Source organism: Amblyomma americanum, chromosome 4 (genome assembly GCF_052857255.1).
Source record: "Amblyomma americanum isolate KBUSLIRL-KWMA chromosome 4, ASM5285725v1, whole genome shotgun sequence".
Classification (NCBI taxonomy): Eukaryota; Metazoa; Arthropoda; class Arachnida; order Ixodida; family Ixodidae; genus Amblyomma; species Amblyomma americanum.
Window position 1 is genome coordinate 62,527,966 of NC_135500.1, and position 19,902 is coordinate 62,547,867.

The 19,902-nt window shown below is 50.9% G+C and overlaps 1 protein-coding gene across 1 annotated transcript in view; it reads right to left on the bottom strand.

The window, feature by feature from the left end:
• Positions 1-19,560, bottom strand: part of LOC144129523 (uncharacterized) — a 37,548-nt gene extending 17,988 nt beyond the window's left edge. The window contains exon 1 of the mRNA XM_077663678.1: positions 19,467-19,560. Coding sequence (XP_077519804.1) covers positions 19,467-19,560 — 94 coding nt within the window. The remainder of the gene's footprint in view (positions 1-19,466) is intronic.
• Positions 19,561-19,902: the final 342 nt, after the last annotated feature.

Genomic DNA, 19,902 nt, shown 5'->3' on the forward strand with positions numbered 1-19,902 from the left:
ATATCTGCCTCACTCCCCTCCATAGTTAGCTCAGGTCGAGCACAAAGAGCTCAGCGGACAATTACCTTTCTGCAAGATGCTGCTGAGAGTTCTGTATTCTCGGTGTGCACTACTGCTCCTGCCAGACAGCCGTCTCCTTGGTGGACGGAGGAGTGTGAGAAAGCTTATCGTCGTAGAAAAGCAGCCTGGAAAAACCTTTCCTATAATCAGAGCCCAGCTAATTGGATAAATTATAAGTTCTTCTCTGCATGTTTCAAAAGAACTGTTAAAAAGGCAAAGGAGGATTATAATCAAAATTTAAACACGTATCTCTCAAAACCCCAGAATAAGAAGGCTCTCTATAGATTCATGGCGCAGAATAACAGCTCTCCGGCCTCCAATTGCATAAGGTCAATGGTAATGTCTCCGCAGGAGGCTAAGCAAAACCTTGAACGCATCGCGCAGGGGCTGGCCTTACGTTTCCAGGTACAGAAAGCAGAACCTTTGCACACTGTCACCCCCAGCTCGGACTATCCTGAGGTCGACGTGTCGGAGCTCCTGCAAATTGTTTCCTCGATGCGCTCTGCTGCTCCGGGATCTGACGGGATTACTGTGGGCATGTTAAAGATTTTAGCGCACGACTTTCCAACTCACCTTCTAGATATTGTAAATTCGTCATTGGAAACCTCTTGGATTCCTCAGTTGGAAAATTGCGAAAATAATTTTACTTTTAAAAAATGCAGACAATGGATTTCAATTAGACAATATTCGGCCGATTGCTTTAACCTCAAATTTAGTAAAGCTAATATAAAGAGTAGTACACAGTCGCCTCACAAAGCATGTTCATCACATTAACGGCCTCAGCCCCGCACAGATTGGCTTTCGTCGCGGTTGTTCCATATGGTCCGCGCATGTGGATCTCGAGAGCCGAATACGACTCTCAATGCGCCAGAGAGAAGTTTCGGCCTTGGTGACGCTTGACGTTGCGAAGGCCTATGACAGCGTGGAGCACACAGTCCTCATTAACAAGCTTGCTCAACTACAACCACCGCATTACCTCTACGCCTGGATTTGTGAATTTCTAAAAGATAGATTTTTCTTCTGTACAGACGGATCTTTTTGTTCTAATACCTATGGTCAATCAAGAGGTGTGCCGCAAGGCTCTGTTCTTTCTCCGCTGCTTTTCAACATATTAGTTCGGGACATCCCCATTCATCCTAACGTTACAGTTTATGTATACGCAGATGATATAGCTTTTTTCGCATCAGCAAATGATATTCATGTGCTCTACGGGTATTTGCAGGCATATCTGAATGCTCTTGAAGTCTGGTTGGACCAAATCAATTTATCACTTAATGTCAGCAAATGCGGCGTGCTGGTATTTCCACCCGACGCTCCTATGTACATCTCGCTAGCCTACCGCTCCACTCCAATTCCGCAGGTGGAGTCGGTTAAATACCTAGGTGTTACTTATGACCAAAATTTGGACTGGCGACACCATATTAAGAATAATGTTATTAAAGGGGAACGTGCACTGGGCCGTTTGACCCGAGTTGGCAATAAAAAGTTTGGCATGCGTCGTGACACGCTACTGTTGCTCTATAAGGCTTATATGAGACCGATTCTGGAATTTGGTTGCCCCTTGTTCTCTGGTAGCGCGAACTACAAGCTGCAGCCATTAGCCTTACTGGAAAGACGTGCCCTACGGCTATGCCTCGGGCTCCCAAAATCAGCTTCCAACGCTGTCCTTTATCTGGAAGCGCGTATCCCCAACCTCTATTCCCGCTTCCAACTTCTAACAGTGCGTACTTTCCTCAAGTCTTTTGACCCGGCCCCAGGCGTTAGTATTCCAATTTTTGTATCCCAACCACACCTTTTTTTGACTAATCACTGGCCACGTTATCAGCTTCCGCAAGTTAGGTTCACGCAGAATCTGTTAGCTCCGCTTCAGGTTGATCTGATCTCCTTGCAACGAGTTGCTGACACGCAGGCTGATCCCGTCTTCTATTACGACTTTATTTTCCCGTCCCATGCGAAGCATATGCCCGCACATACCCTAAATGGTCTTCTTTCTGAACACCTACAGAATTTTCCACATCATACTGTTCTCTCCACTGATGCCTCCGGCAGCTGTGAGAAGGCGGCGATTGGCATATATTCGCAGGATCTAGATTGGAGCTACTCCGTTCGTATCCCTGATTATACTCCTATATTCTTCGCAGAGTTTTTGGCCATTGGTTTGGCTCTTCTCAAAATTCCCAGACATGTCGCACGGGTTCTTATTCTCACAGACTGCCTTTCAGTTATTGTCTCTCTCCAAAATTCGGAAAAATCTTTCTTGACTCGTTCACTTAGGTTTTTTGTTCCGAGCACAGTGCGCGAGATCCGTTTGGTCTGGGTACCTGGGCATTCCGGCGTCTATTTTAACGAGGTGGCTGATTTATTGGCAAGGTCAGCTCTCAGCGCACCTGTAATATATCCCGTCCCTCACCTCATTCTGTTAGCAGCTTCACGTTTCCAGCGGTTTCAACATATTTCAGCCACTTTGAGTGATCCGTTGCTGAATACCGTGGACTTTCAACACCTAAAGTACCCATGGAATATCCGGTGGTGTAAGTCAAGGCTTTGTGAAGTGTCCATGACGCTCCTGCGATGTAGAATACCTCACTTAAACTTGTACTTATGCAGGTGCGGGTTCGCTGCGACAAACCGTTGTGTATCATGTGGGCAAGTTGAATCAATCGATCATTTTCTCCTCTCTTGCCGGCGGTTCGCGGTTCAGAGAAAGCAATATCTGGAGGTTCCTCTTTCGAGACTAGGACTGCCTCTGTCTCTTACAGTTCTTCTATCGTTCGGTGCGAGTGCCAAGGGATTCCCGTTAAGCAGTGTATGCGGCTACCTTCACGATTACATAAGTGCAACCAATCGATTATCTTGTTAGCTATACACAAAATTCTTTCGCATGTCCAAAAAAGGCTAGATTGATTCTATTCCGGATGACTCATACCTCTTGAATTCATTTTATTTTTCCCAATTTTTTTTTTATCTTGATTCAGTCTTCTGACGTTTCCTTCCCCGCGCAAATGCTTCATTGGCATTCTACCCTATACCTTGGCCAATCCCCCCCACGTGGGTATGTGCCATATTACTTGAGGAGAAGAAGAAGAAGAAGATTTTATAAGCAACAACAACAACGACAGACAAAAACCTTAACGCGGCCCCTAACACCTGCCATAAAGTGCCATCCGCTTAAACTAATGGAACGTAAATCAATTGGGTGGAGCCTAGGATAGCTTTTGAGAGAAGGAAAGACAGAAAGCACTCCATTTCCCATCGCGAACCATACAGAATGTCGACACAGCTCAGAAATTGCTGATCTCTACGACATGTTACGGGCCTGCCGGAAAAACAAGGCCATACCCCCTTCTCTTCCCCAACTCGTAACCCGTGGGAGGCCGCCCTGCTCTACGCAGGCCCTGTGGGCCAGAAATGTCTCATAAACAGGACCGCCGTATAGCAACTGCGACCAAAGTAATGTTCAACAGCCTAGCAAGGGAACAGCAGTTTACAACTGGTAGCGAGGAGCTAGAAGTGGTAAAGGAATACGTCTACTTAGGGCAGGTAGTGACCGCTGATCCCGATCATGGGAGGGAAATAACTAGAAGGATAAGAATGGGGTGGATGCGCATATGAAAGGTTCTCTCAGATCATGAATGACAGTTTACCAATATCCCTCAAGAGGAAAGTGTACAACAGCTGTATTTTGGCGGTAGCCACCTACGGGGCAAAAACGTGGAGACTAAGGAAAAAGGGTTCAGCTTAAGTTAAGGACAACGCAGCGAGCCATGGAAAGAAAAATGATAGGTGCAACGTGCAGAGACCGGAAGCGGGCAGAGTGGGTGAGGTAACAAACGTGGGTTAATGACATCCTAGTCGAAATTAAGAGGAAGAAATGGGCTTGGGCAGCGCACCTGATGCGAAGGCAAGACAACCGCTGGTCCTTAGGACAACGGAGTGGATTCCAAGAGAAGGCAAGCGCAGCAGAGCGCGGCATAAAAGTAGGTGGCCGGATGAAATTAAGAAGATTGCGGGATAGGAGGCCACAGCTGGCAGAGGACAGGACTGTTCGGAGAGATATGAGACACGCCTTTGTACTGCAGTGCGGGTAGCACCACTTGCTGAGCGTGTTGGTAAATCATGCTTACAATTGTACAGCCCAAAGACAAACACGGAGAGGTAAGGAAACACCACAAAGCGCTTGTCCGTGTTTGTCTTTGCGCTGTGTAATTGTAAGTGGGTGTAGTCAGGCTGATGATGATGATGGCATGGATAACACTTTTGCCCTGCAGTGGGCGTGGTCGGGCTGATGGCGATGATTAACTTTCAACTTTGCCTTGATCCCTGGCTGTGAATCGCTCATTAACTTTTGTCTCGTACAGGGCGAGAGTACTGAGGTTTCATACGGACGGGGGAACAGATTTTTGAGATATAGGTGTTCTATTGTTAACACATCATAAGGCATGGAAGATGCACTTCCCAGCACCCATGAGCACAAGTAATCTGTGAATTCAGCCGCATACTCACCTCCCGCTGGGCTTCAGCAACAGTGCCATTTTGTTCATAAGTACAGACGTTCAGTGCGATAAATTTAATGAAACGAAGGCAGAGAGGTCGGCCAGAAAGATTGAGATCTAGCCTGTTACTCTGCACTAGGGAAGGGAATGAGGAGGAGAAGAAAGAGGGTCGCGATGGGTGACGATGTGGTGAGAAGGGAGATGAGAGTATGGCATCATAACCATTTGATGGCATCATAATCACGAGTCGAGGCCCGTGTCACTCAAAAAACGCGAAAACGCCTGCATTGCCGGGGCTGCTTGCCAACGCTGCGGCCAAGCGCCTAGCGGTAAGTCCTCAGAGAGTGGCCTGCTGTCGACTCTTCAAGGAAGGAGCCAACGCTAGTCTAGAGCGCATATACCGGACAAACTACTAGCACATGCTCCACAGTCTCGGACATGCCACAGTCCGGGGTGTCCGCTCGCCCAATTAAATGTAAGTACTTTCTCGTGATTATTGCTACAGTGTATCGGTTCGCATTAGTTGTGTCCCACGGATGGAGCAGCCGCTCCCACTGACGGGTTCAGACCATTCTAGCGGTTCCATGTTCCATTCCGTCAATCACCACGTGACAAGCCCTACTATCGCTCGACTGTGCCGATCCAATCCGGCAATCAGAGTGTAACACGCTGTACCCCCTCTCTTTCTCCCCCACCCGTCACCCATCACCTCCCATTCTCTCTTCTTTTTGCCTTCCTTCTCCTCTGAAAGTGGAGAGGGTTTTCCCGCTTTCCACTTAGCTACCTTCCAACTGATGTTTCATACGAACGGGGGAACAGATTTTTGAGATATAGGTGTTCTACTGTTAACACATCATAAGGCATGGAAGATGCACTTCCCAGCACCCAAGAGCACAGGTAATCTGTGAATTCAGCCGCATACTCACCTCCCGCTGGGCTTCAGCAACAGTGCCATTTTGTTCATTCGGTGAAACCGCCTACCGAAGAAGAAACGGGCAACTAACGAGCGATCTGAAGACTCTGAAGGCTCGCCTAGCTTTGCACACAAAGCACGCATAAAGGCCTGCGTGGCTTGTTGATGCCTGCAGCCATTCCCGTGTTCTGACTGGCTCGCCAAAAGGAGGACAAAGGATGTCCATCTGCCATTTATTTCTTACGCCTTGAGCCATGGACTTCATGGCTGCTAGCAGTCATATGAAAACTTTGTCCTCCCGCTTTGCCGAAACCCCGATGTTACCCTTACCTGTATTTTCTCATGTTTATTAGCTTCAGTAACAGCAAAATTGTGACCCCAAATACTAGGACCTCCGAGATGAGAAACGCTACAAGTATGAAGGGCTGCAAGTTCAGCTGGTGGAGGTCATCGTCTACCAATTGTGGCAAACGGGGATCAGGAATTCCTAGCGAGTGTTAAGCACGGAGCATGAAGACAAACTTTATCTAGCCCAAACGTTTGCTTGTTTCCTTCAGCGCATTCAATGAGCACAAATATTCGCAGATCCATGCAAGCGTTTTCACAAAGGCGTAGTTTGGGTTGAGGAGCAGCACTCTTTTTCCGAAGTTCTAGTTTCATGCTTCATGGCAAACTTGCCGCTTCAGGATCTTAAACTTCGCCTACCGCACGCCGCACTCGCTTTTTTAGGCAGTCCATGAAATCCCTTTTGCCTGTCTCTTCTCACCCCTTGTGACGCCCTTTAGAAAGCTATATTAGGGTGCGTCAGCATGCTAAATTCCACAAGGCGATAGCCCGTTCTAACTTGTGCTTCACCTGTGCGACATCTACTTCTATAAAGGACACGGGTCTTTTGCTGCGGAAGTTTAATGCCGCAATGCCCCTGTCGAAGGCGTCGACGAAGCGAAAAGTTGAAGATGAGATCTCAGCCTCGATGGAAAGAGTCCTTTTTCTTCCCTGAATCGCGAGACAAGGCGCTATGTTTAATCTGCTGCTAAACGGTGTCTGTGGCGAAAGGTTATAACGTGAGATTCCACTTCATGTCCCGTCACCATGGCATGTATGGTACACCAACTCGAAACATCCCCGACGACAAAGTAGCTCAACTGAATGCGTCACTCGAAAGACAAAAAGTATGGTGGAGCTGCCATAAAAAAACGTAAACCAATAAGCTCCTGCCTGTCTGACAGCAGGACCATTTTCAAAAGCCTAAAACATGGCTGCGGTCAATGTGGCTTGAACCATACGCACCTTATACCCTATTTACACGGGCAGCCCTAACCGTGGTTAAGCTTAACGGCAGTAAGGTAGTGTGCTTTATTCTGCTGCGTTCAGTTGTTACCGCCCGTTTTGTTGTAATCCGAACATTGCGCTCTTGAGAGCGTTAATCGCATGCTTTGCTCCGCCGCTACGTTCCCCGTTGTGCGCCTTTGAAAGAGTTGGTTTGGTCCGGAATAAGCCGGTGTCACTTATACCGACTGGGCCGTGCGAGACCATGGCTCGCGGACACCATTCCTTGGAAGGCGGGGTCTTCAAGACGAAATGGCTGTGGTCACGAATCGCAACACACGTCGCTCGAGTGAATAAGACCATATTTGCTACCCCCTGCGCTTCATTGATAGCCTTGGCAGCAACTCTGGCAGTTCAGGTTTCCACTTAAAGCACACAAATATCTGCATGATCCTTCCTAAACCGGACATGGTATAAAACTTCGATTCCTAATTGCGGCGGTGACGCAGATGGCTGTCAGGTAATATAATTACGAAAAGGCAGCAGAGGTGTAATGCACCAACAGTTCTGATTGGCCACTGATACTTCTTTCGCTCTGGGGGGAAAGCAAAGCTAACTTTTATTTTACAATAACGGTAGAACACTATACGATGCAAACGCACTACACAGGCAATGCAAAAGCCATTGATCCCAGTTGCCGGTTTATGAACTGCGACATATATCGCACGGTGAGAAGAAAGCATCTCGGTACTGCTGCGCACAGTTGAAATGATCCGATCTGTTCGAAAGGGATCGGAAAGCAAATGAACTTTTGCAAGCTTCACAAGGCACATGTTTTGAACTGGCGTAAAAAGCAACGAGCAGTCGTAGTTAATGCCTTTCTTCGTCATACTGCTGGAACACACAGCCTTCTTTGTGCTAACTAAAGGAAGTGGTATTTTTACTGGTCAGCTCATTACTCAACTATAAGACGAATTACGTATCGTTGCGGTTTCTACCGTTGCTCGCGATGAACCCGGCATTCCGTCCTTCACTCTCACATTTACACGAAATATAACTGGCTGTAAGACGTATATAGAAAGCTACAGACTCTTGTTTCTAACCAACCTAACGCTGAGGACAGAACTTTGCACCTGCTGCAATACGTGTTATCTGTAAAAAATTCATTCATCCAACATACAAAGATGGAAAGCTGACTAGAGCCCGACCATATATATACCTCAGGGGGTCTCAGACTCATAATGTTATGTGGGACGCATTGAGAAAAATTCGCCTCACACAGGCCAGGCGTCGCAAATGCCTGAAAAAGGGGAGAGTAACTGACAACGGTGACTTTTTGTAAACAGTGCGCATTTTCTAGTATCTTAAATAAGAGAATCAACAAAGATAATTGGCCTTATAATGTAGTGGTTTTATTTCTGAACCGCAGTAATTAACCCTCATTTCTAAGCACGCTGCCGGCTTGAGGTTTGACAACGCTTAGCAGCGGCAAGGGAATGTACTATCCGGCGTTAGGTCTAGAGCGGAGATAATTTTCATAATGGCTCTAAAGTGGTAGTTTGTCAACCTTGAATGCAGCGCAGACTTGATAACTGTCAGTAAGTAGAACAGGCGCTCGCACAGGTATGTTCTCCCGGACATGACAATGATTCTTGTCGCTTGGTACCACAGGGTTTCAAAAATTGTCTCATTCAAAAAAGTGCAAACCTCCGGGACACCTACGTCTTCAAACAGCAGTTGCAATTTGACGTTTTCTTGAAGTTCAATAAGCTCCATTTGCAACTCAGGCTCAAAATCGTCGACTCGCACACCACATATTGGGAAGAGAAAATTTGTAACCGCTTGGAGTAGCGGCGGATGATTCGAAACCGTGTTTCAAATTCTTCCTCCAGATTCCGGATCAAATACGCGAAAACCTCGCAGGATTCTTGGGCAACGTCAGCCAGTAACTTGCGCCTAGGTAAATGGCCCAGCTTATTCGCTTCAATCTGGTGCTGCCAGTGTTCTCACTTGAAGTGAAATGCGCCCCTGTCGTCGCTCATTTCGTTATGAATTTTTTCTCTTTCTTCAAGTTTTCCGTTCAAGATGTTCAGGTGATCCATATGTCTGAGAAATGCTAGGAAACGAAGCCACTGCTCATTTGACTACTCCACAACTGGCATAATTTTCTTCTTCAAGAAGTTGTCATTTCCTCTCTCAGGTCAGAAAGTCTCTTCAACACGTTTCCGCGGCTAAAGCAGCGCACGTCTGCGTGGTATAAGATATGGAGTCTACCTCTTGTAAAAGAGAGGTGAACTGGCGGTGGCTGAGCGCTCTTTAACGACCACAGTTCACTGCCCCGACCGATTTCATAATCAATCTCTTGCTTCCGAGTGCTTCTTTGTGCAATATGGACTACACCGCCACAAACTGCTCAGTGACCCGCAACCTTCTTTCGTAAACGCGTCCTACAAGACCACTCTTGCTTCCGACCATTGATAACACACCGTTAGTTGCCACACACAGAGTCGACTCCTAATACAAGCCGGTGCGTTAAACATTTCATTCAATCATCGAAATGATGTTCGCTACTATAGTAGTGCTTTTCATCAAAACCAAGTGAGTAGTTCTGTCACGTTGAGATTGTTGTCTGTCTGCGCCCCTAGTGAAGGTCACACTGAGCGGTATCTGTAATCTCGGTGCTTTCATCAATGGCAAGAAAAAGGGCTTCGAATTCCCCGACGTCAATTCAAGTTTTCAATATCGGGGCATATCTCCAATTCTCTGCGCAACAGCAATGAGCGAAAAGCTTACTTTTACGCGAGAACGTATACAGCTCGTTCGGTCGAAAAGCCGTCAACGCCGTAGTACTAGCAGTTGTAGTCGGCACCGCGCGTCGGAAATATTCGGGGGAGCGTAAAAATCAGGAGGCACGCGCACCTAAGCGTCTAGGCCGGGAATCGAACCATGGCCTTTGGCATTCGAGACGGGGACGCTACACTCTGCCACGACTGGAATTTTTTTCTCTATTGCATGAAAATAGTGCCGAAAATAAAGTCTAAGCACGCTTACGCCAGAAAACACTAGGTCACCATACCCCTGCACGTCCCCACCTTCCCAAACATCAAAAGTCTGGGAGGCACACACATGCATCCAGACAGGGGAGCCAGCTAGGCGGCATATACTCCCCGCAACAAAGTGCATTGCGCACGAAACACAGATTTCGACGACCGTGGTGATTCGGCGTGGCGGTCCATCATGCGGCTATTCCAGAGACTAAATAGTCCCATCAACATAAATAGATCACATGGCAAAACACAGCGTTTCTCCACAGGCCACAATGGGTACTCTAGGGTGTGATTTCAATGTCCTTCTTAAGTGTTCGCTGTAATATGTCCCAGAAGCACATAGCATCATTGCAGAGAATTAAAAAAAATTGTCAATGGTATCTGGTTTATTGCACAGACGGAAATTCACCGTCCATGGCCCAAACATCTCCTCAGCATGAAGCCATGCCTTCACTGGCAGCGTGGATGTGTGCAGTTTAAAGAAGAATGTTTTTGCGGCAGAAGAAATACACATTCGCCTAAGACCCGTTGCACATGCTGCGAATTTCGCCGTCCGGCACTGCGAATTCATTCGGTCTGCGGCTGGAGAAGGCCGCCGCTCTTGCCGCAGACGGCTTGCGAACGATTTCCGTCCGGTTGGAATTCATTTGCAGCGTCGGTGTATTCGCTCTGCGACTGACCAATAGGGAGCATACACTGATTGGCTCTCTGTCAGACTTGGCTGCGGCCAGGCTTAGCTTTGGCCATCGTGTACTTTTCGAATAATTCGGAACTTTACTTTGATAAAAAGATACGAAATGTTACCCTGCATCTAAAAGTGCGCATGACTACAACATAAACACATTCCATGTTACATTACTGGCGCATTTATTCACAGGTTAGATAAGCAGACATCTAGCAACACTGTTGTCACAACCGAACGAATTCGCAGGTTCTGCGTTGCATGTGAAAGGACTGAGCGGCAATCGCATTGCGGAGTCAGCGGCGGCACCGATTTCGCAGTGTCGGTGCGGCAAAATTCGCTGCATGTGAAACGGGCCTAACACGTTTTAAGACACTTGTGTCAAGGAACTCCAGAAAAGGTTGTCGATACAACGGTACAGGGAAAAAATACTGTGCAAGTGGCTGAGTCATCTGCCTTCTGGAGAGACTATACAGGTAGTCTAAAGAAAAGCGCACAGTAAGGAAAATGAAGGTGTCAGCAACTTCCTTAAGGAATCCCCATAAAGGCCCCTCAGGAGTGCGTCCAGTCGGTGCGAAAAGGAAAGGCAAATGAGCGAGAGACGCAAAGATTGGGATACCTATCTACCCGAGATCGCGTTTGTGTTGCCTTCGGCCGTCAACCGCTCGACTGGTTACACGCCATCATCTCTCAATCTGGGGAGAGAGGTGCTCAACCCGATGGACCGTATCCTCGAGGGAAGACGTGCCAGTCGTTTTCTCAGCACACGCTGAGTACGCGACGCAGCTGCATGCAATGCCGGAAGCCGTATACGTAAGGCTCGCCGTAATCTGAGCGCTGCCAGAGCGCAGCAGAGAGCGAAGTACGACCGCTCGCATCGGGAAGGTCACTTCGAAGTGCGCGACCTGGTGCTTCGGCGCCAGCACGTGCTCAGCGACGCCAGCAGACAGCTTGCGGCTTCGTTGTCATCAGGTGTGCAGCCTGCATACATTTATTATTGTGTAAACAGTTTTTGTAAACATCACCTCTGCCCCTATCCTTTCTTCCTGTCCCCTCACCTTTTTCATTTCATTTCTCCATTCTGCCTGGTATCCTTTATTTCCGCTGCCCTAGCTCACGTGCTTCAGTATCGATGGCAGATGCCGGGGCTAGCAAAGATCTTTTCCATCCTTGTTTATTATTATTTTTAATAAAACAGTTACTACTTGGCGCCGAAGTGGACCGGGCCCGTATCGAGAGCGAGAAAACTCTCGGCGCTCGTGTACAGGCTCGAGGACATGCGGTCAAAGCCGACTGGCGGTCCAGTACACGTATGCGACCTCAAACGCAACGTATCACGTGGAGATGAGTGGGCCGAGGACAAAATCCGGCCTCAGTCGCAGCCGGACAGCGAGCGCTGCAGAGATCTGCCGACGGGCCCCGTGTCGCGCTATAACTTGCGTCGTAGGCAGAACTACAATCTGCCTGTACGGCATACAGAGCGACGGCGCTCGCCGGCAGACAGCCTGGACGTTGCATGGGCATGGGAGGTATTTGCACTGGCGTCGTCCATTCCATGCATGTTTGTGCAGCCCCACGTTGGGCGCCTAGATATGGGGTCAACGTGACGTCGCCGAGCCGGGCGCGCGCGCGCGTTGTTACGTCGGAGTATGCAACGCTAAGGCCAGCCTGCCTCAAGAGACAATGCTTCACGTGGTTCTATGCGGTCTTTTGACGTCATAGACATCTCTAGGCTCTTGCGACCGAAACAGGTGAGAGAATAAATTACATAAATTATTTAGCGGCCATAGGAGTCATGTATAATAATGTCTTGCGCATCATTACAGAAAACATATATGCAATGCAGAATTTGGGACTCTGCTTCTTTGAGCCACCAATCGTTCAGCGACATCTGTTAAAACAACTAAAGTTAGTTTTGATAACTATGCGCAGCACATTATAAATAATGAACAGCCACGTGGATTGCGCGAATAAGCGGGAAACAATTTATAATCAGTTTTTTTTTCTCTCATGCTGTTTCAGATTTAATAGCGGAACGACGGTTGTGACTTAAGAATTTGAGATCACGTGAGGCATTAAAAAACTGCAGTGTGAGTCGCTGCTTTCCTAATTTTAATTTAGTGTAGTTTTAATTCACACCAACTTCCGCAAGCCTAGCCAAGTGTTGAATCACGAAAAATGCACCACCAGCGACTCTATTAGCGGCAAGCGCCGTACAACGCCGCCAATGACAGCGCTCCAGCTTCTGCCAGGGTCACGGTGGGCTCCGAACTTTTGACAAAAGCTGCACGTGTGCCGCCGACATTGGCAACGCCTTGCCGTCGTAGGCTCGAACACTGGTGCAAGCTGCCTTGCACCTGCTAGTATGGCACTATAGGTAGCTGAACAATTGAACCCGACGTCATAACCGGCATTCGCACACGCGGCGACCGCTGCGTATGTCACAGCCCGAGAAGTTTCGGAATGAAGTGTCTTTCCTCACTGCTACATGCTTGCGTGTTACAATGCGATAGGTCAAAGCTACTGGTTGCAGGGTCTTTTTTGAGGGGCATTTTCCGCTTCGGTTTCGAGTTGTTCTCGCAGCCAGAGATGGCGGCACCGTGCTTTTACGCACGCGCTCGCATGGTCAATCTTATTTTGTCCACGACTGCACGGTGCATTTTCTCCCGCTCGCGGCGCCGTTCGTGGAAGCGCTGGTGCGTCATCTGCCCTGTTCGTGACACCGCACTTGCGTGTCTTCGGTTTAGCTGCGCTTACAACAGCGAATGCATACAATGCACATTACGCTGTTACCGTAACAGGCTCTCACCGTAAAAAAAAATTGGTGGTGGTTTACCTCTGGTTAAACCGGGAGTGACGCGATAGCTACAGCTGGCCGAGTGGAACTCGCTCAGTTGAATTGCAAAGTCAGTCTTCCGCCGCTCCGTTTGTCTGGGAGAGAGAGAGAGAGAAAAAAAAACTTTATTGTTGGAGAGGAAGTCGGGGCACGCCCCTGTGTGTCCGCACGACCCCACTGCACTCAAGTGTTTATGTCCATAAGGTCCATAACACTGGCAGCCCGGCCAGTGGCGATTGTCTGCGCGGCCGGGTCCTCCGAGCGAAGCAGGGTCTCGCAGTCCTCCCAGGTCTTGAGGTCCTCTAGGCCGCGCGGGGGAGGGTCCGCCGGGCAGAGGGAGAGGATGTGGAGGGAAGAGGCGAAGGTTCTCGGCCCAAGGTGCAGGCAGGAGTGGGGAAGTAGGGATGATAGTGGGCTAGGGTCAGGGGTGAGGGGAGTGTGTGTGTCTGTAGTTTGCGCCAGAGTGTTGCGTGTTTGTTATCTAGGGAGGGTTGGGGGGGGGGGGGGGTAGAGCTGGCGCGAGGCTCTGTAGGCCTGCGTCATCTCGCTGAACGAGTGAATTCGCTCCCTCGCGAATCCCCGATCCGAGGCCACCTGAACCCGGTTTAAAGACCCTCGGGCTAAAAGGTTGGCGGCTTCGTTTCCGGGATTACCGGAGTGCGCAGGCACCCATATAAGCTCTACATGGCGGGGTGGGGGTGCATCGGGCGAGTCCAGTATGCCAAAAGCAGGGACGTGGACTCGGCCTCGCGCAAAATTTAGAATTGCAGTTTTATAGTCTGTTAAAATGTACTGGGATTCCGTGCGGGTGATGGCAATTGCGATGGCGGCTTCCTCTGCAGCCTCTGGGGTGGTGTCTGGAGGGAGAGGTAGTGTGAGGAGGGCGGATGAAGAGGAGTCCACCACGGCTGCGGTTGCTTCGTCACCCGTGCAGGCGGCGTCCACCCATACGGCGTCCGGCCGTACACTCGGTGGAGTGCCTTCGCACGGGCTCTGCGGCGCTGCTCATGGTGGGAGCGGTGCATATTTTTTGGCAGTGGCTTGATGACCAGCTCTCGGTGAAGGGATCGAGGAATGGGGAGGAGGGTTGGGTCGTTGGCCGGTATTCTGATTCCGAGGGAGTCCAGGATATACCGGCCTGTGGAGGTTTGTGTAAGCCTTATGTATTGGGCCTGTCGATGGGTATCCACGAGTTCCCCGATCGTGTTGTGGAGGCCCAGGCCTAGTAATCTGTCTGTGGGGTGTTGAGGGGAAGATTAAGTGCGACTTTCAATGCCTTGCGGATCAAGGCATCCAAAGCATTTATGTCGTGTTTGGATAGTTCTAGGTATGGGGTAGTGTAGAGCACACGGCTGAGGACAAATGCATGAATGAGGCGACAGAGGTCACGCTCCTTCATGCCTCTATGATGGCCCGAAACTCTGCGGATGAGATGCGATATCGCGCCTGCAACCTGCTTGAGTTTCTTGTGGGTGGTGGTGTTTTTGCCATCGTTCTGGATATGCAGGCCCAATACGCGGAGGGTGTCAACCTCCGGTACCGGGTCCCCATTCAGTTCGATAGCAATGGGGGAGCGTTGGTTCTTAGGCCGGATGAGGAGCAGTTCGGACTTCTCTGGGGAACAAGACATTCCGATGTTCTGTGCATAAGTTTGGTTGAGGGTGGCTGCTTCCTGTAAGGTGTTCTCTATGTCGCCGTCACTGCCGTGGGTGGTCCACAGTGTGATGTCGTCGGCATAAAGAGTGTGCTTAAGGTGGGGAATAGTTGCCAATTTTCGGGCGAGGGGGATGAGGGTGATGTTAAAGAGGAAGGGGGAGAGGACGGACCCTTGAGGGGTTCCGATACTCTGAAGCGTGTAGGAGGGGGAAGAGAGAGGTCCAAAATGTATCTCAGCCGTGCGGTCAGTGAGGAATGCTTGAATGTAGGCGTACGTGCGCGCACCCACATTCAATGGAGATAGGGCAGTCATGATCGCCTGATGTTCGATGCGATCAAAAGCTTTGGAGAGATCCAAAGCTAAGACTGCCTCTGTGTGACCAGGCAGAAGCGGGTCAAAAATGTCATGTGTGAGTTGCAGCATGGCGTCCTGTGCGGACAGATGGGGGCGGAATCCCACCATGCTATGCGGGTATAGATTGTTGTCCGCCATGTGCGTTGTGAGTCTTGCTAACACAGCATGCTCGAAGAGCTTTCCGAGGCATGAGGTTAGCGAAATCGGGCGAAGGTTTTGAAGTGTAAATGTTTTGTTGGGTTTGGGTATGAATATTACCTTCGCGTGGCGCCAGGACTGCGGGAGGATACTGTTACGTTTGGAGACGCCAACATGCCAAGAATATTAAAGCCACTGGGACTCATCAATCTACCGAGGCTTCAAAGGGCCGTCGATGTGGTTGCAGCGCTACGAGTGCAGGTGGTGGCGTCTACAAGGGTCATTCCCCCCCCCCCCCCCCTGCTGTTTAAGGGGTGAAACGGCTCCCCGCTGTCTGAGAAAGGCTTTAGTGAACCTGTCTTTTGTTCTCAACGCTGGACCCACCCGGGACATTTTTCTCCCGGAGGGGACGACGGGGAGCCGGCGAGCGGCGGAACTGCAAATCAGCTGTGACAAATGCGGCCGGGTTTGACTAAGCCAACGTCTCTGGAATCTTCATGCTTCGAAAACAACTTCGACTTAGACTGTGCTTTCCCACACCCATACGTGAAAGCTTCTGCGAACTGCGGTGGGATCCATTCGCCCCACGCTACCGCTGTGAAGTGCAGGTGAATGACCTTCGACGCTCTCAATGGGACCCCCTTCGGGCTATTCATCACTGAAGCCTGGACAGCGCGGACACTAATCTGCCAGAAGTGGCAAGAGTGTGTGGATGGGGGCGGACCCGGAAGACTGGACACGTGATCTACATCACAGTGATTCGACGCATTTTTAATGAACTAGATTCCCCAACTAGGGACCTGGGGACAGCGGACCCTATTTAAGCAGCGATCTGGCGTGTGTTCGCCAGCTCCCGATTCACTCTTTCAATCTTTGTATAAATGTAAATAAACCCTTCAGTCTCTTCTTCACCTCGGAGACCCTCTCATCTCTTCGTCAACCCCACTACAGCAGTCTCCCGATCCGGAACCCGGGGACACCGACCTTGGCGAGAGACGGCACAGGCGAACCAGGGGCCCGCATCTAACAACTGGTGGCAGCGGTGGGATCGAAGCGAAATCCCCCAAGACTGGTGGCCTGCTATGGGAGAGAAGCCCCGCATCTAACAATACCCTCCCTCCAGCACTGGTTGAAGTATTGCGTAATTTGGGTGATCGATTGGTCGTCCAGATTACGGAGCATGGAGTTTATGATTTGGTCTGCACCAGGTGCGGGGTTGGTTCGGAGAGTCAGGAAGACCGCTCTGACTTCGTCTCAGTGATGTCTGTGTCGAGTGTTGGATTGGCTGGTCCTGTGTAGGTGGGTAGAGGTGTGGGGGCACCCGGAGAGGTGTGTGTGTTCTGAAGTGTGTTTATGAGGGCCTCGGGATCGTCAATATGTTGGTGTGTGAGGCGTGTCACGTGGTGTTGTGTTGATGATTTGGTGTTTGTGGGATCGATGAGGTGTCGGAGGATTTGCCATGCGCGTTTGCTGGACAGGTTTCCGGCGATGCCGTCACATATCTGTCCCCAGTTGGATCGGCAGAGCTCCTCCGAGTGTTGTTGGATTTGTGCCTGCAGCGCGGCCAGCCGCTTTTTAAGTGTCTTGTTATATTTAGTGCCTTTCCGGCGTTCCAGGAGGTTGTGATAAGCCTCCCAGAGGTGGGCTAGATGTGTTTCCAGGGCAGGGGTTTCGGTAGTCGTTTCAATGTGTTGCGTGTTGTGGTGAACGTCATGCTTGAGTGATTGCACCCAGGCGTCGATCTCTGTGATAGGAGTGTTTGGGTGGGCGGTGCGTGCAGCGCGAAGTGCATCCCAATTAACCAGTTTATGTGTTGTATAGGAGTGACGGGGTGGTTTGTACGGGACAGTGATTTGTATAATGTAATGATCACTGCCCAATGCATGTTGAGTTCTGTTCCAGGTAACGCCGCGGATGTAGCGGCTCAGCGTCAGGTCCGGACTGGAGTCCATGCTGACACTGTTGCCGATCCGCGTGGGCATCTGAAACGTGTTGTGAACAGTGAGCTGGAGGTTCTGCAGAAGCAGCCACAGCCTGCGACCTCGATGTGGCGTGGCTGTGTATCCCCAGTCAGTATGCTTACTGTTGATGTCCCCATCAATTAGTAGAGGATGTTTCCTTGCTAGGTGGTGTAGCTCTCGCAGAAGTGATTCTAACGAGGCCATCGGCTGGGACGGGGGGTGGTATATATTTGCCATAAAAATTGAAAGAAGTGTATGTGTGTAATGTATAGGTTCAGTGATCACGCAGGGTGTCTCAGACGTGATGTGATGAGTTTTATAGGTGACGCTGCGGTGGATGAGTGTGGACGCCCTGGGTTTGCTAGTGGAGTCTGAGTGTGTAGATGTGTAGCTGGGGAGGGTTGCCCGGTGTGCAGCCTCCTGGAGAAGAAGTATATGGGGAGTGGGCGTGAGGGTGGGAAGGAGAAGTTGCAAAGGTGCGCGCTTGGCCGGGAACCGCAGCAGTTCCAAGTTAAAATAGGGAGAGAATTAGTGTTCCACCCCGCCATATTGGAGAGTCGGGGGGTTGAGGAGGGGAGTGAGACGGGTGTCAATTGGTATGTGTTCAGCAAAGGGGGTTTGTGCTTGCGGAGGTAGTGGGGGGGGGGGAGGGGAGGTGGTCTGAATTTGGGTGAAGCGATGGGTAAGGTTATGTTCCATGAGCTCCATCATCTTGGTAAGCATAGCATCCATGCGCTGCTCAAGTTTTTCGGTGAGGGTGGCGGCAAGGTGATTGAATCTGGCCTCCAAGGCGGGCGTCTAGCTTAGTTTGTGGTCAAATTTGGCATCCAGTGCAGCGAATTTAGCGTCTCTTTCTAGGGGTATGGGAGGCGGTGTGGCAACTGAGGTGCGCTGCTTCTTTGCAGGAGGGGTGCTTGAAGTGTCTGTGGATGGGGAGGTCGGGTTAACGAGAGGGGGTGCGGGTTGAGTAGGCAGAGAAGGGGTGGGGCTGCTTAAAAGGGAGGAGAGACGGCTTACCTCGTCGCGCGAGGCCCGGAGTTCCTGGTCTCTCGAATCTTCTTGGGAGGACTGGGGTGGCGGGGGATGACGAGTGGCGTTGCCGGAAACGCGGTCTGCCCAAGTGAGACGTGAGGAGTTTTTGCTGCTGTTCTGTCGGTTTTTGGAACTTGACCGGGAAGCCGTCGAGCTGCGTCCGTTGGTTGTGCTTTGTTGATCACGGCGAGACAGCCGCGATTTTGACGGAGGAGAGAGAGCGTTCAAAGGGGACGCTAGTTTACGACCCCGTGCTTTGCAGTTCCCAGTTTCGGTCATGTGGGCCCCCACAGAGAATGCAGCTGGGGGTACATGATGGCACTTCTTCTTTGGGGTGGGATTTCCCGCAGCGGGGGCATTTATGAGATCTTGGGTGGACACACACATCCGCCCGGTGGCCTGGGACGCGGCAGTTCGTGCAGGCGTCTATATGGCCTCGGTACGGCGTACACCTGTGGAGGGCTCCTCCATAAAGAATGGCGCGTGGCACAGGTCCAACACGAAAGGTGACTAGAATGGAACGCGTGGCCCCTATTCGGCGGGCGTCCACGATGGGGGCTTCCGGGTTGCCGGTGATGAGGTCCTGGACGAGAGCTGTCGGGGTCTCCTTCCAGTATGCATTGGAGATTACTCCGCGTACCGCTCCGTCCGGTGGCGCTATATAAGCTGCGACTGCGAAGTCCTTTGCTTGGTGATGGATCTGGGTTACGCGAACCAGCGCGAGTGCGTCAGCTTGTAGGGGCGTGCTTCTGTGCACGTGTTGTTGACTGGGTGAACCCTGATTTGGGTACGCGTTGGTTCTTGAAGCTGGGACGCCGCTCGGAGGATGGTTTCCCGTAGTAGTCGGGGCGGGAGCAGGTCCAGCTGCAGCCCGCCTCGAGACCTGAAGATGATCTTGTAGTCAGCAGCCGGGAGCGGCGGCTGCTGCCGCGAACGCTGCGCAGCTGCGACTTGTCAGGGCCTGCAGTAGGTGAGATGGCGGCACCGCTTGCAGACGCTGAGGTTTCCCGGCTTGTTGACGTACAGCGGTCCTTGGAGCGGGCAGGCACATTAAGGATGTGAGTCCAGTCCCTTGGGTCGTTGTCGCGGGGGTGTAGAATCTCTCCCTGCACCTCCATGGTGGAGTGTTCACGGGGGCGCGACCGCGAGCGAGCGCGGACACAGGAAGAGGAGTCGTTGGCACAGCGCGCGCGCGCGAACGCTCAGGCCGGATGCTGGGATGCGATTGCCGCCGAGATTGGGAGGCGTTTCAGCGGGAGCACGGAGAAACGCGACCGCTCTCCTCGGAGGTTCCAGGCGGTCTCCTTGTCTGGGCATTCCTTCATCTTCGTCCCTGGACGTGATTCACTCTCTTCCCCCCTCCCCCTACTCGGTTTCGCCGGAGCGCCGCGCTACCGGCAGCTGCTCCGCACCACGTGACCAACAAAGTAGCCATGTGGCGGCGGCGCCACCGCCACGCC